Source organism: Pteropus alecto, unplaced genomic scaffold, assembly GCF_000325575.1.
Source record: "Pteropus alecto unplaced genomic scaffold, ASM32557v1 scaffold179, whole genome shotgun sequence".
Classification (NCBI taxonomy): domain Eukaryota; kingdom Metazoa; phylum Chordata; class Mammalia; order Chiroptera; family Pteropodidae; genus Pteropus; species Pteropus alecto.
Window position 1 is genome coordinate 450,327 of NW_006442112.1, and position 15,299 is coordinate 465,625.

The window sequence follows — 15,299 nt, forward strand, 5'->3', positions numbered from 1 at the left end:
CCCCCTAAATATCTCTCTCAAGTATCCACTCCTGACACCAGCGTGATTCTAATTTTTTATTTTGTCAACTGAGCTCCCCAGACAATAAGTTTTTTGAAAATAATGACTCATTTGAACTATCTTATATCCTCAAAGCCCAGCTCAGTACCTATCATAGAGTAGTACACTGGCTAGTTCAGGGTCTTTTTGGTACTCACCATTTTAGCCTGAAGATCAAGCAGTTTTCTTACTCGAAATGGTTTGACTAGCAAAGGTAAAAAAAAAAAAGAAGAGAAAGTACTATGTATCTGGTTCAAAATAAAAAGAAAGCCTGTAGCTCATATAGCTCCTTCTTACAACACATCAAGAATATAAACACCCTGTTCAGTCAAGCCATTAAGCAGATGCTCTTTGATAAAAGTACTGAAAAGCAATTGCCACAAAATCCTTAGAACTGATGCTAATAATTAACTTTATAAAGGCCAATACAAATGCTAATTCCACAGAGTGAATGTAATATAATTAAAATGAAAATACTCACCATTCTCTTTTTTGGTAAGCAAATACAAGAAATGGCAGACATAAGGGCACTGTTAAAATAGAAAGATTTAAAAAAGAGAGAGAAATGATAAGAAAAGAAGAAACACATTTTCCTCAAATGTCAATCTTATAATGATTAAGTAAATATGCTTCTGGACATCATTGGACAACTGTTTTACAAAACTTCTCTTTTCATACTATATAGTAATGATTAAAAAAAGTTTTAATTGGCATCTTATTATGTCATTTTAAAAATTATTTTGGGGATATAACAACATTGCAGTTTGAAAAACAGAAAAACATCCTTCTACCTAACAAAAATTCATGTATTCCTTCTAGCAGTCCATATTTATTAAGATAGAAACTTAAAACTTTTATCCTGAATTCCCACTTAAAAGCATTTTCTCATGTTGTTTGGTTTTCAAAATGATCATTTTCAATGATCTTAATATTCCAGTGAGTGAATATACCATAATTTATTTAACCATTTAGCCCTTAGTTTGGCAAATAGCACACTCAATAAATATGTTACTTAAATTACTGAATGATTGGTTCCCTTATATCGTTTTATTTTGAGCGTCCATTTATTGAGGTTTTATTCCAGTTCAAGGGTCAGCAAACTCTGGTCGCCTGTTTTAGTAAGTCAGGTTTTATTGGAATACAGCCACACTCATTCATGTATGTATTGTCTATAGCTGCTTCCACCACACCAGCAGAGTGAATAGTTGTGACAGAGACAGTATGGCCCTCAAACCTAAATATCTTCTACCTAGCCCTTTAAGAAAAATATTTGTCAGCACCTGCTCTAGATGTTAGGAAATTGAAAAATAAATTATTTAATAGGACTATAGAAAGTAACAAAAGCAGACTTTTTTTAAAAAACATATTTTGGCAGTCGTAACTCTAAAGTTTAAAGCCTAAAGTAACATTCCATATTGCCTCTCCTCTACTTAGCAACAGTTTCAGAAAGACTTTGGACATACTTGTAAGAACTATGAATTTAAACATAGAATTCTTTTTTTTAAGGGAAGGATACATATTATGACCATTTCTGCCATATTCAACACAATCTAATAACTTTCAGTAAAAAAACTCACATCCCTAGGAATATGAACCATTGGCAATACTATTTATCATGTTGGGTATGAAATGAGTGTCACACAATCTCTTGACCTAGGCTCCAGCAGTATAGGAAATCTGACATTCTCCTTTAAACACATCTAGAAAAGAGAAATTCATATATGCCCCTAAGACTACAACTGCCTTTCTGGCAAATAGTTAACCACCATATCTGAGTCATTAGAGTCAGGCTCCCACCAAATTATATGAAAATGACTTTTATGAAGTAATCTTTTTAAATTAGGCTCCCTGTTTCTTGATTTGGGTGATATTTGCACGAATATGTTTAGTTTGTAAAAATTAATTGAGCTAGTCACTTATGACATGGGGAATTTTCTGTATGTATATTATACTTGAATAAATATTTTTTAAAAGATAGAGAAAAAGAAAAAAACGTATGCCCCCTTCCCTCCTGCCAAGCTGAGCAAGAAACTCTCTAGTGAGCACCATGAAAACTATGCAAGTATACTGCAACTGATTTGAGAAACATTTATGAGCAGTTCCTATTCATTCATTCACTCATGAAACAAGTATTTACTGAGTGGTGAATAAAACAGACAAAAAAGTCTGTTCTTATGAAGTTTATATTCTGTGTGCCATGAATAGTGTTACTAAATACTTGGGCTACAAAAGACTCAGTCCCTGACTAGAATTATTACCAGAAAGTGGAAAGCATGTTTTATTATTCCCCATTCTTAACAACGTATACATAAACACAGAATTCATTTATATTGCACTTTGGTCAGTTGATGAACAAAACCAATATGAGCTTAAGAGAGATGTCAAAGGTAAGGAAGAGTCAATCACATACTCATCATCATTCATCTACTCTTGCATACCACAGGACAAGCCTCTCTCAGGAATTTATAACAAGTTGGCCCTATGTAGATCTGCAGTTTGAATTTACACTAGTGAAATGACCAAGAACACCTCAAGTGAAGAATTTAAAGTGGTTCCAGCTTAGCTATACCTCCCAGACAAATCACACATCTGATAAAGGACTTGTATCTAGAATATAACAAGAACACTTATGACCCAATAATAAAAAGACAAATAATCCAATTAAAAAGTGGGCAAAGGATCTGAATAGATATTTCTCCAAAGAAGACATACAAATATCCAATGAACACATGAAAAGATGTTCAATATTATTAACCATTAAAGAAATGTAAATCAAAACCACAATGAAATACCACTTTATACCCACTAGGATTGCTATAATTAAAAAGTAAGATAAATAACAAGTTGGTGAGGATGCGATGAATTTGGAACCCTCCTACACTACTGGTGAGAAGGTAAATGGTACAGTCATTGTGGAAAACAGTTTGGTGGTTCCTCAAATTGCTAAACATAGAATTACAATATGATACAGCAATTCCACTCCTAGGTATATACTCAAAAGAACTGAAAGCAGGGACTTGCACATATATTTGTACACCAATGTTCACTGCATTATTATTCATGGTAGCCAAAAGGTAGAAACCACCCAAGAATCTATCAGCGGATGAATGGATAAACAAAATGTGGTGTATAATCACAACGGAATATTATTCAGCCACAAAAATGAAGTTCTGATACATGCTAAAACATGGATGAACCTTGAAGACATTATGCTAAGTAAAAGAAGCTAGACACAAAAGGACAAATGTTGTATGATTCCACTTATAAGAGGTACCTAGAATAGGCAAATTCATAGAGACAGAAAGTAGGTTAGAGGTTACCAAGAGCTGGGGGCAGACTGACTGGGAGGTTACTGCTTAATGAGTAGAGTTTTTGTTTAGGGTAATGAAAAAGTTTTGGAAATAGACAATAGTGATGATTATACAACATTGTGAATGTAACTAATGAATGCCAGTGAACTGTACAATTAAAAATACTTAAAATGGTAAATTTTATGTTATAGAAAAAATATAACAGGTTAAAAAATGAAGTACTGATACATGTTATAATATGGATGAACCTTGAAAACATTATGCTAAGTAAAAGAAGCTGGTCATAAAAGATCACATATTATGTGATTCTATTTTTTATGAAATATCCAGAAGAGGTAAATCTCTACACAAAAAATACATTATGAGTTGCTTAGGAATCCCTAAATAGGAAGATAGAGGGGTGATAACTAAAGCACATAGGGTTTTGGAGGTGATGAACATATTCTAAAATTGACTCTGTTCATAGTTGTACATATCTGTGAACATACTAAAAAGGAATGAATTACATACTTTAAGAGGGTGGATTGTATTGTATGTGAATTCAACCTCAATAAAGCTGTTTTTTAAAAAAGTATCCAGAGAGAAAAGGAGAAATGACAGATTACAATTAGAATGATTCAACAATGGAAAGGGGTCCATAGAATAATATTGTCAATGTTCGGAGAGAACTGAACTGTCACCGTAGAGTTCTACATATAACAAAACCAACTTTCATGAACAAGAGCATAGTAAAGACATTTTCAGATGAAGACAGAGAGCTGAGCATCGAAAGATTCTCGGTGAAAAAATATTCTAAAGGATACACTTTTAGACAAAGGAAAATGATCTCAGACTGAAGGTCTAAGATGCAAAAACAAATGATGAGCAAAGATATTGGTAAATACGTAGGCAAATCTAAACAAACACCAACTGTGAAGACAATAATAATATCTCATTTATGTGTATGTGGAGGAGGATGGAGAAAAATGAGCTAGAATTAAAACCAAACAATAGCATATAATCTGGGAGAGATGCGATCAGAGTTAAAGCATTCCATGGTCTTGTATTATTTAAGGTGAAGGTAAAGATACTGGTTATCTTTAGATTTTTAAGAAAAACTGCACAGAAATTAAACAGAATATTTTAAATGTTCATTAATTTATTAAAAAATAATAAACCTATTACATGCTAACATAAATAACGTATCTTATGAAAAATAACTATATTTTCCAAAAAAGGAAAAAAAAGGAAAAAGGGACTGTTTTACATTTTACATTATATATGCATGTTAAAATAGGTTCAATAACACCTAAAGGAACACACAGAGAAAGTGTGTTAACTTCAAGTAAGAATAGAAGGAAAACCACAGTCAATCCAAAATAAGAGAGATAAAGGGAAAGAATCAAAAAAGCAGATCATTTCAAAAGCTCGAAACAAGATATCTGACTTTACTTGTTATATCAATAATCACTACAAAGGTAAATAAACTAATTCTCCAGGTAAAAGCAAAAAGTCATCAAACAGGATTTAAAAATAAAACCTAGTTATATGCTATTTAAAAAAGGCATCTAAAACCTGAGGATATAAAAGGTTTCTAAAAAACCAGAAGGTGGAACTATACAAAGCAACTACTAGTCAAAATAAAGCCAGAGTAGCAATGTTAATATCAGACAAAACAGACTAAAACAAAAAGCATTTCTAACAACAGTTACGCCATGATGAAAGGTTTGATTCACCAGAACAGTATCAAAACTATAATTGTGCAAACACCTAATAATAGACTCAAAATATATATTGTAAAAACTGATAGAACTTTAAGGAAAAACTGACAATTTTGCTTTCATAGTTGGAAACTTTGAATATATCTCACTCAGTAATTGACTGATGGGCAGCAACAACAACAAAATCCATAAGGATACAGAAATTTTCAATTACAATAACCTTTATTCCCTCACTTTACTTCGACAACTCATCCCTGGTTACTCTGAACATGGCCATCATACTGAACCATTCCTTCCTGAAATCTTCAACTTCAATGCTACAACTTCCCATCATTCCAGCCTTTACATCCACTACATGTCATGAATGTCACCAGAGCATCCTGAACCACAGCTGAGTGTGCTCGCCATCTGGCCTCTTCTGTCTTTACCTTCTCTCCTTTTCTCTCTAGACACCCTAGTCCATCAGCTCAGTCACTCTCCTGCCTCCTTGTCCAACCTGGAAGAAATGACCTACTCTTGCATATTAGTAAGATCTCAGATTTGTGCTCTCTAACATCATCTGGGCCTTCAAAACCTCTGTACCTCTAATCATCTACTATTCCCATTTCCATCAGAAGCTATTTCAAAATTCACTCTCTCCTCGAACATAACATTCTTTCCTCTCCTCACTCTTGGCAGACCTTGCCTACTACTTGATTGCAAAATTAAAATATATATATATATATATATAACACCAAGACCACTGGGCAGGGCAGGAATTAATTATGTCCCTTACTCATCCACAAATTTATTAGCATCAACATCTATCCTTTTTGCTTATTGTCAGGATAGGTATCTCTCATCCTGTTGAAAACAAATTGCTATAGCTCTAACCCTGATTCCTAGTCTTATTTTGATGCCTCTCTCCTACACTGCCATAGAACCCTATGGATACTATCAAAGGATTTATCACCCTGTACTTACCTTTTCTTCTACTATATTTAAAGATCATCGAGGCTAAGCCTCTTGCTAGGTAGCTAACTTTAGCAAAGCTACTTAACTTTTCCATGCCTCAGTTGCCTCACCTCTGTAATGGGAATATCATTTTCCATAAATCCTGGCTCTAGTCATGTGACCCTAGGTAATTATTTGACTTTTCTATGCCTCAGATCCCTCATCTCTAAAATAGAGGTAAAAGTATATTCCTTGTAAGGTTGTCAAGAGGTTTAGATGAGTTAAAACTACATTTTATGTGGTGTATACTTAACACAGTACATTTCTGTTTGGTCTAGCCACATTTCCAGTGCTCACTAGACACATGAAGTTAGTGGCTACCATACTGGACAGCACAAGTATAGAAAACAGTTATTCAATAAATGTTTTGCTTTGTTTTTGTTTAGAATATTGATGTAAGAATTTAAAGAACTTTCAGACTCTGAGGACCAGAAAAAAAATACTTTAATAGTCTAACATATGTTTAACATTTTAACATCTCTGAAAACATGACACCCTATAATCAATGGCATGTGACAGTTTTAATGGCAGCACTCTTTCATAGTGGTTCATAAGATAATAATGCATCTTACAACTGATGGCATCTTAACAGTTGATGAAACACTGTATAAAGCACCTAGTGCTTGCCACAGAAGCCTCACATAAATTAACCATTATGTCTTATTCATATTTGTATTCCCAATACTAGTTCAATGCCTGGCACAGTATGCAGTTAATAAATGCTCATTGAGTGAATTTCTGATTCTCGAACTTTCTGGTCTTAGGACTCTTTACATTCTTAAAAATTAGAGAACTCACAAAGAGCTTTGGTTTATCTGGATTGTAACTATCAATATTCACCATATTAGAAATTTTAAAAAATGTTTATTATTTCATTAACAAATAAGAAGCTCATTATATGCTAACATAAATGATGTATTTTATGAACAAAAATTACTACAATGAAATAGTTTTACATTTCTACAAATCCGTTTAATGTTTCTGACAACAGAATACAGTTGGATTCTCTGCTTCTTCATTAAACATGTTAAGGTATGTTGTTCTGACTGAAGTACATGAAGAAAATCTAGACTCACACAAATATGTAGTTGGAAAAGAAAGGAATATTTTAATAGCCTTTACAGAAAATTATGGATATCGGTCTTTGATACTACACCAAAACTTGATTAAGTGGTAGTCTCTTAAGAGTTAGCTGCAATGTACAATATGAAGCTTTATCAATGAACTCTCTTTGTACTCTGTTCCATCAAAATTCAATGATATATTTTGCACTTTGAATGGATCTTTTACCTATGCATAATTTTATAACATCTTACTTGGTCATCTCGAAAATATTAGTTTACTAAGTTATCCTGAGCCTCCAAAAATTGACATATTTCATTACACAATATCTAAAAATCACATTCATTAACATTGCTACTACCAATCTCATCAGAAAAGTCTTTAAGTATTGGGAAGCTGTCAAGTTCACAGTGGCAGATACAAATTTTCCAAACTTATAATTTTCACTTGGAAGTTCAAATTTTATCATTGGCAACAAATCTTGCCAGTTGTTTTCTTTGAAATGACAGGCTTGCTTTCTTCATTTTTGAAAAACTGTCTGCCGAATACCCAAGTCTGAATAACCATAGTTTGTATGTCAGTTATTCTTTCAAGTAAAAATCAAATTTCATGAAAAAAAGCAAATAGTTTAGCTCACAACTCAATCACATGAGTGCTTTTCCTTTGGACAACTATTGTACTTTAGTATGCAGAAGAGATGTATTTTGTGCTTCCCATTTCATCACACAGAACAGTAAAGACATGTCTCAAAGGTCGAAATTTAATAAAATTAATGAATTAATTTTTACTGCTTCATTTGGGACATTCTTAAGTAAAACCAGCATTTTTGTTTTTTACTGCAGTGATGAATACAATGACCAATGGTATAGTTTGGCTCCACTGCCCCAATTTTTGCTAAGGTGCCAGCAGTTTTATTCACCACTGCTTTAGCACCATCAGTGCAAATGTCAACAGTGAAAATAGCAGATAACATCTTGATATTGCTGTAAAAATAATTTTGACCTCTCAGACCTCCTGAAAGGATCTCAATGAGCCTCAAGGGGTCCACAGATCATATATGAGAATTGCCAGTCTAGGACTTCATTCTGTTATACCTGGATTATCATGTTAGTTTCCTAACTAGTCTTCCTGACTCCTGCCTCCCTCCTAAGTCATATTGTTTGGCTCTATTAAATATTTCTACAATACTGCTTTAACCATGTTCTGCCCAACCTTTTTCAATTATTTCCCCCACAGGATAGAGGATAAAGTTCGATTCCTTAGCATCACATTCAAAGACCTCTACAATCTTTCCTTACCCAACTTTTTCAGTCTTACCCCCACCACCTCCGGACACCAACTGTAAGTCTATTTAAGGTCTCCTGAAACACAATTTACACATCTCACAACTTTGCTTGAAATATTTAGTCCTATTCAGTTATATCAAACATCGTTTCCCTTTATCAAATCTTGTATCCTATTCAACCTTCAAAGCCCAGCTCAATACCCACATACTTTATGATGCTTTTCTAATCACAATCACTCTGGTTTACAATCTTCTACTCCTTCCTGGAAATATCACAGCAATTATTATTCTCACATTTGATCATTTAACTCCTGAGTTACTTAACTTTTATGTGCTTTCCTTAATCCCCCCAACTGGATTATAAATCCCTGGAAGATATAAACCCCTGAACCTCTCTGCTAAACTTCAAATCTTCTACAGTGCCTCATACAATGCAACAAATACAGTGGAAATGTCAATTTTTAAACATAAAATCAATGAATGAACTCCCTTCTCAAGAGGCAAGAGGAAATCTGTTAGGTGAATGATTCATATGGTCTGTGAAGTACTGATGGTCCTTTAGAGTCTTCCAGGTGGACAGTAGATTGATTTCTTAGAGTTATTGTTTTCAATGGGAATAAGTATGCTATTGAATCAAAATCAGTCCAGTGGCATCTCATGAAAAGTAATCCTCTCCTTCTCATAATTTTGATGAGGATTTTGCAATGTTAAGAAAATGTAGAATAAGTGACCCAATGGACCTTGTGGAAGTGGTTTAAAAGGGAAAAGATGGCAATCACTGCTCTAAATCAGCAAAGAGACTCTGATGGGAAGTTAATTCTACCTGTAACATTTTATTTCCTTGAAAGAAGATATAAAGCAAATATGATAAAAATTTTTATATTTGTTAATCAGAGAGACAGGTGCAAAGGTGTTAATATTATTCTTTATACTTTTCTGTATGTTTGCTAGCTTTTAAAATAAATAAGGAAAACTAATGTGTGGCACTTTGAATCACATGTGGTGTGTCAATATACAAGCATATACCATTTGATTAGTGCATGATGCTGTCCAATTTTTACCTACCAGTGTATCATCTTGCAATGAAGCAAAAAAAAAGCCATAGAGCAAGTTAATTTTCTCCTTGTGATCAATGAAGTCAAACATTGCAACCAGCCAACGATAAAAAAGTACCTATTGAGAGACAAAATGCTTATCTTTAGAGAAATACAACTGGCACAGAAGAACTTAATTCCCCCCTCAGGGCTGTTTTAGAAGCCTCTAGCACAAACGAGGATAATAGATTTTATTTCTCAGTAAAAATTTATGTTTGAACAGAGTCCTTGCATCAAGCTATATTGTTCCAAAACTACAGGCTTTGCACAAAAGGCCAATGCCATTACTCCATAAGTGGCTCTTCCTTGCCATCTCTTAAGTGGTTCTGAAGGGCTTATCATCAAAGTGTTTAAAAAGATTACCTTGGTGCTACTACAACACTTGCCAACACAAAGCCAGGAGACCGCCTTAACCACAGAATCTTCTGATATTAGAGTTGCTGGAATCATGCACTTCAACATCCGAGCGTTTACAGCACTCCCTGAAAAGCAGACAAACTCTAAATTAAACTACATTTTAGTATCTTGATTGTTTCCTTACTATTATTCACTCTTGGTACTAAAAATCTCACTTTATATTAAAGGCAATAAAAAACGAGTGATACTTGACATCTTTTATTATTACAAAACATAGTTCAAAACAAAAATGTACTTTTAACTTCTAATATAAACTACAAAGCAAATTCTTTGGTTTTAATATTTCTATTTAAATAGGGAGAATAAACACAAACAGGGACTCTTTTTGGGGTGATGAAATGTTTGGGAATTAGATAGTGGTGATGGTTACACAACTCTGAATGTTAAAAAAAATTTTAAAAAACCTGAATGATACTCTTCAAAAGGGCTAATTTTATGCTATGTGAATTAAACCTCAAAAAAAAGTCTTATACTCATAGGAAAATCTCAAGGTCTTTTAAATTTCGTTAATATTTGTAAAGGCACAATAGATTCTGATTTATTTAAAGCTACAGACTGACATCTTGCATGAGCTGCTATGTTTAAGAATAAACAAATATATATTTGTATTCTCTTCAACCCCTCCCCCCTCCCCGGCAAAAGTGGGGAAGATAGCAGAATCGAACAGCCATCCTTGGAATTAGCTGGCAGTAGTATTCCATACTGGTCCAAATTTTCCAGTACACTCTGGCGTCCATGATATTCTTCTATATGGTAAGAGAAGTGATGCTGCAAATAGCTTTGTATACACCCTATATCAACTTCTGCTTATTAAGGCTTCAAGAATTAAATATGTATCTCATTAACTTATTTTTTTTTTGTATTTAAACATTGTTTTATTTGCATTATAGTGTGGTGATCACAACTATTCACTGAAAAAAAAACACTGTTCTCAACTTGTCATGCAAGTAGAATTCTCCAAAACATCTTAGATGCATGTGTCTTTAACCACTGTTTTATGCATTACAGTATGGCAGTCACATTAATTCACTATAAGAACACTGTTCTCAACTTCTCCCACAAGTAGCACTCAGAAACATCTTATACACCCTTTTTTTCCACCCTGAGGGTGAATACTTCTCTTTATTTTTTTAAATAAAAAATTGTATATACTTAAGACATACAACATAATGATATGATATACATATACGTAGTGAAATGACTACTACAGTCAGGCTAATTAACATACTATCACCTCATATAGCTACCATTTGTGTGTGTGATGAGAGCATCTGAAATCTACTCTTAATAAATTTCCAGTATTTACTACAGTATTATTAACTATAGCCATCAAGCTGTATATCAGATCTTGGGATTTATTCATCCTACATAACTGCAACAATATATCTCATCAATTTCTACCTCATCATTCTATGAAGAAAAGAGGAAACAAGGAAAGTAATGAATCACAAGAATAAAAATGAGCTTTCCACTCTTGTAGTTCCTTGTTTTTATATCTTTCTCCTACTCTTATCCCCTAACCCTTCTAAAGTCTGACACAGTCTGACCACTAACATCTTACACAGGTACCAAATTCAAAGAGAGAACTGAATACAGACTGTATTATTTCCCAATGACTTTTTAATTAATTTCTAAAGAGTCTAAAGTCCCTTTGCACCTAATTATGATGACATTTCTAGCACACTTGCCCCTGAATATGCATTTCAATTTGGCAAAAGAGCCACATGTAAAGATCTAGCAGTAGTGAGGGGGAATATCATAGAAATAACTGAAAGAGGAAAAAGCAATTAAGGAGGCCACATTTAATATCACTAAATTCTAGCTTAACAGAAAAATGAAAAGTTAGACTAAAAAGCCAGATTGTTTTTTAAATCGTTATATACAAACTTTCAAATCTGAAGCATGCACATAAAAGAGGCATGCATTTGCTACAAGACCTGACAAACATCATGAAAACCTTCTAATCATTAATTTCTGATATATCAAAAAAGAAAAGAGAAATTCCAAAATAGAAAATACCTGTACATTCTATACATGTTTTAAGGCGGGGAAGGGAAGAGAGAATTGTTCTCAATGCACACTGATCAGTTAAATATACATTCCTGGAAAGATATTAGAACCAATCTGAAACCACTTACAAGAAGAGCCAATTTTATTAGGTCAAATTTAACTTTCAAGGAAAACACAGAACTAATCAGGCAAAAGCGGAAAAGTAAAATATCTGGGAGTTATATCTTGAATTCAGCTAGTAATCTGCTGTTGCTTTAAAACACACATACATACACCCCTGAAAACATGAATCTAGGGTATACACAAAGGAACCCAATATGCAAGGGCCAGGAAACAGTACATAAAGCATCTAGTTTTGATAGTTGTCTTAATTTTCAAAAAAAGAAAAAAAGTAGAAAACCCAGCGTGATGCAGTATAAACACTAGAAGAGAAGTTAAGAGATCTGTGTTCTCCAGAGCTAGCTCTGACACTTAAGCGAGTCTCTTTAACCACTGAGGCCTGTTTCCTCACCTTTAAAATGAAGACATATGGGGTCTAAAATACCTTCCAAGTCTGAATTTGGATGAGAGTAGGTTAAAACATTCTTCTCAAATAAAAGGAATACTGGTCAGATGTTATTCTAAGAACTTCACACCCATTCCAAATGAACTAAGAGCAGAAAAGGAAGCATTTGTACAAAAGAAAAAGCATCTTGCATGTTAAGGTCATAGACACTAGAATGGAGACAGCATCAACAAGGACTTGTCATAGATAAGTGAACGAACCTAAAGGCAATGAAGTAGACCAAGTGATCTCTTAAGATGCCTTCCAGCAGCATTATTTAAATCAATATCTATGCTTCTTAAGAGAAATACTAAAAATAGCTCCCATGTATTCAGTGACAAGACTCCACACATTTATTTGTAGATATGTGATAACTAGCCATTTTCAGCATATGCACAGAGACTTTTGGCTCATAAGGTAGTCTGTATATTAGACAGGCCTATTTTGGTTTGACGAAGAAAATAATAAAAATAAAGAACTGCAACTCATTCCAATGAACGATCTCATTCAAAGTCTGGGAGGCAAAAATAGCAAACTGAAAACAAATATATCCTCTTGACATACCAAATTTGCCACTGAGTGTCACATTTAATAGAATGTCAATTTCTTCCGGAGCTAATCCATTCTTCCATGCCACATTTTCCACAGTTTTCAAGTGTTTTTCCAAGGTTTTATCTTTACTCTGTGAAGTTTTAAAGGGACCTGGAAAAAGGAACCATATTAAATAGTGGGACGTTTAAAATTCTTTCAGTGCTCAGCCTCGACAATTACAACTTGGGATACTTTAAAGGAATAGCTTTATGTATAAAATGTCTTTCTAAAAACCCTTCAAAGCCTTTAAAATTCTAGAGTATTTAACAGCAATAGCACCTGCAGTGAGGAAAACTAAACCATGCCCTGGCATCTCTGCTCTAAACTAACTAAAAGCACTGAGCTATATGCTATTTCAATGCTAGGGCGGCAGCTCCTAAAGGCTCTCAAGAGCCTTTAAAAACCCCAATGTCCAAGTTGCATCCCATACCAATAAAATCAGACGGTTTAAGAGCGAATGCCAGCCACCAGTGGTTTTTAAAGATTCTCGGGCCATCCCATGCACAGTAGTTTGAAAACTGCCCTGCCAGGAACATGCTTTGCTGTTGTATCCCTAGTACCTAGAACACTGACATGGAGTAAGTGGTCAATAAATGTCTATTAAATAAACAAAAGGATGGATGAGCAAAACTATGCTTTCCTTTAAAATTCTTTAAGAAAAAGTCTAGAATATTTTGACAGAAATAGGACTTTCATAAGGAAAATGATCTGTCTTACCTTTCTCAAAGTATCTCACTGCTACTTGCAGAGCATCTTCTGCTTGATCATCAGCATGTTCATAATCTTCCACTGGATTGTTTTGTCCATGTTTCAAGATGCTCTTTGAGTTGCTGAGGTCCTCTTTTAGTTTCCAGTCCAAGAGATTAGTCTGATAACTATTACTACCTCGTGAAGTTCTCTTTGGTGTCTCAGAGTTCTTAACTCTCTTTTGAGGTGACATTACTGCACATGTTCTATACAGAAACAAGTGTTAAGTTACCATTAATCAGTCAAACTGTCCCTTTACTCCACAAAGACAGGGACCACATCCGCCCATATTCCCAACACTTAGTGCACAGTAGCTAGCATGCAACGAGCACACAATAAAAAAAAAAAAAAAAACTGACAACGATCTAGGCAACAAAACCTTCAGATTAACGTTCTCAGAAAGCCCTTGACCTAAATAGGAATAGAGAGAAACAACTCTTCAAGGTAACATTCACCAGCTGAACTGGCCTTCTTGTAGGAAAAAAAAAAATACAACAGTTACGAGTACAGGTAGCATAGCAACTTCTCTTAAAATGGCTATATAGCATAAGCAAGTGCAAAACTAAGCCATCTCATGAACTCAATCTTACTTTCTCCAATCACTCATATTTTTCTCCACCCCACCTTGATTTTGCTTTTGATCTTTTATGTTCCCTACTTTGACAGTGTTAAGTTAAAACTGCATAGTTCAAAAGTCAAACTGGTGGGAAAACTAAGGATTCTCAGAATAGAAACATTCCCTCTTAATTAATTCACTTACTCAATAAATAATTACTGAGCATCATCTATATGCCAAGCACAGTTCTAGTTACCAGGGATAAGATAATAAAACAGTCAAAGCTTCTGCTCTCATGAAAGTTATGGGGGTGGAGAGAAGAGTCAACGAATAAGTAAATAATATTGAACATAATACACAGTGATACGATAGAAACTGGGTAGGAGTGAAAGCTACTTTGGAATAAGTGTTCAAAGCCTCACTTATCGACCTTTAAACTGAATTTGCATGCCAAGAAGGAACCAGCTATGTGAAGATCTGTGGAGCTATGTGGAGAGGGAAGAACAAGACTTGCTATGAACTTAAAGCAAGAGCTTTGGGTGTTAGAGAAACAGCAACACCAGTAGGGGCAGGGAGAAGTAGTTGACAGGAAAGAGGTAGAGGGTAGTGACAAATTAAGTCAGGAAGGCAGCCAGGGACTAGCATATTGGGACTTTTTGGCCAGGGTAAAGAGTTTGGATTTGAAGTGTCATGGCAACTATGGGGGAAGGGAGGCATGTTAAAGGAGTGATACCATCTGAGTTATGTTTTAAGACCGTTTTAGCTGCAGTGTGGGACAGAAATGTTAGGAGTCAAGGAGTGGAGACAGACCAATTAAAAGGGTCTTACAGAAGTCCAAAAGAGATGTAACTGTAGTCTGAACTAGGCCTAAGGTACAGCGGTGGAAGAGGTAGAAAATGATGGCATTCGTGATATGTTTTGGAGGTAAACTGGGCAAGGCCATGAAAAAT

The 15,299-nt window shown here is 34.4% G+C and overlaps 1 protein-coding gene across 2 annotated transcripts in view; it reads right to left on the reverse strand.

Annotated features, from left to right (window-relative positions):
- CENPI (centromere protein I) overlaps positions 1–15,299 on the reverse strand; it is a 57,099-nt gene that overhangs the window by 41,209 nt on the left and 591 nt on the right. For both annotated transcript variants that reach the window (XM_006920713.3, XM_015596227.2), the window contains exons 2-7: positions 13,764–13,999; positions 13,020–13,157; positions 9,848–9,966; positions 9,456–9,563; positions 521–569; positions 198–244 (exon numbers count right to left, since the gene is read on the reverse strand). In XM_006920713.3, coding sequence (XP_006920775.3) covers positions 198–244; positions 521–569; positions 9,456–9,563; positions 9,848–9,966; positions 13,020–13,157; positions 13,764–13,999 — 697 coding nt within the window. The remainder of the gene's footprint in view (positions 1–197; positions 245–520; positions 570–9,455; positions 9,564–9,847; positions 9,967–13,019; positions 13,158–13,763; positions 14,000–15,299) is intronic.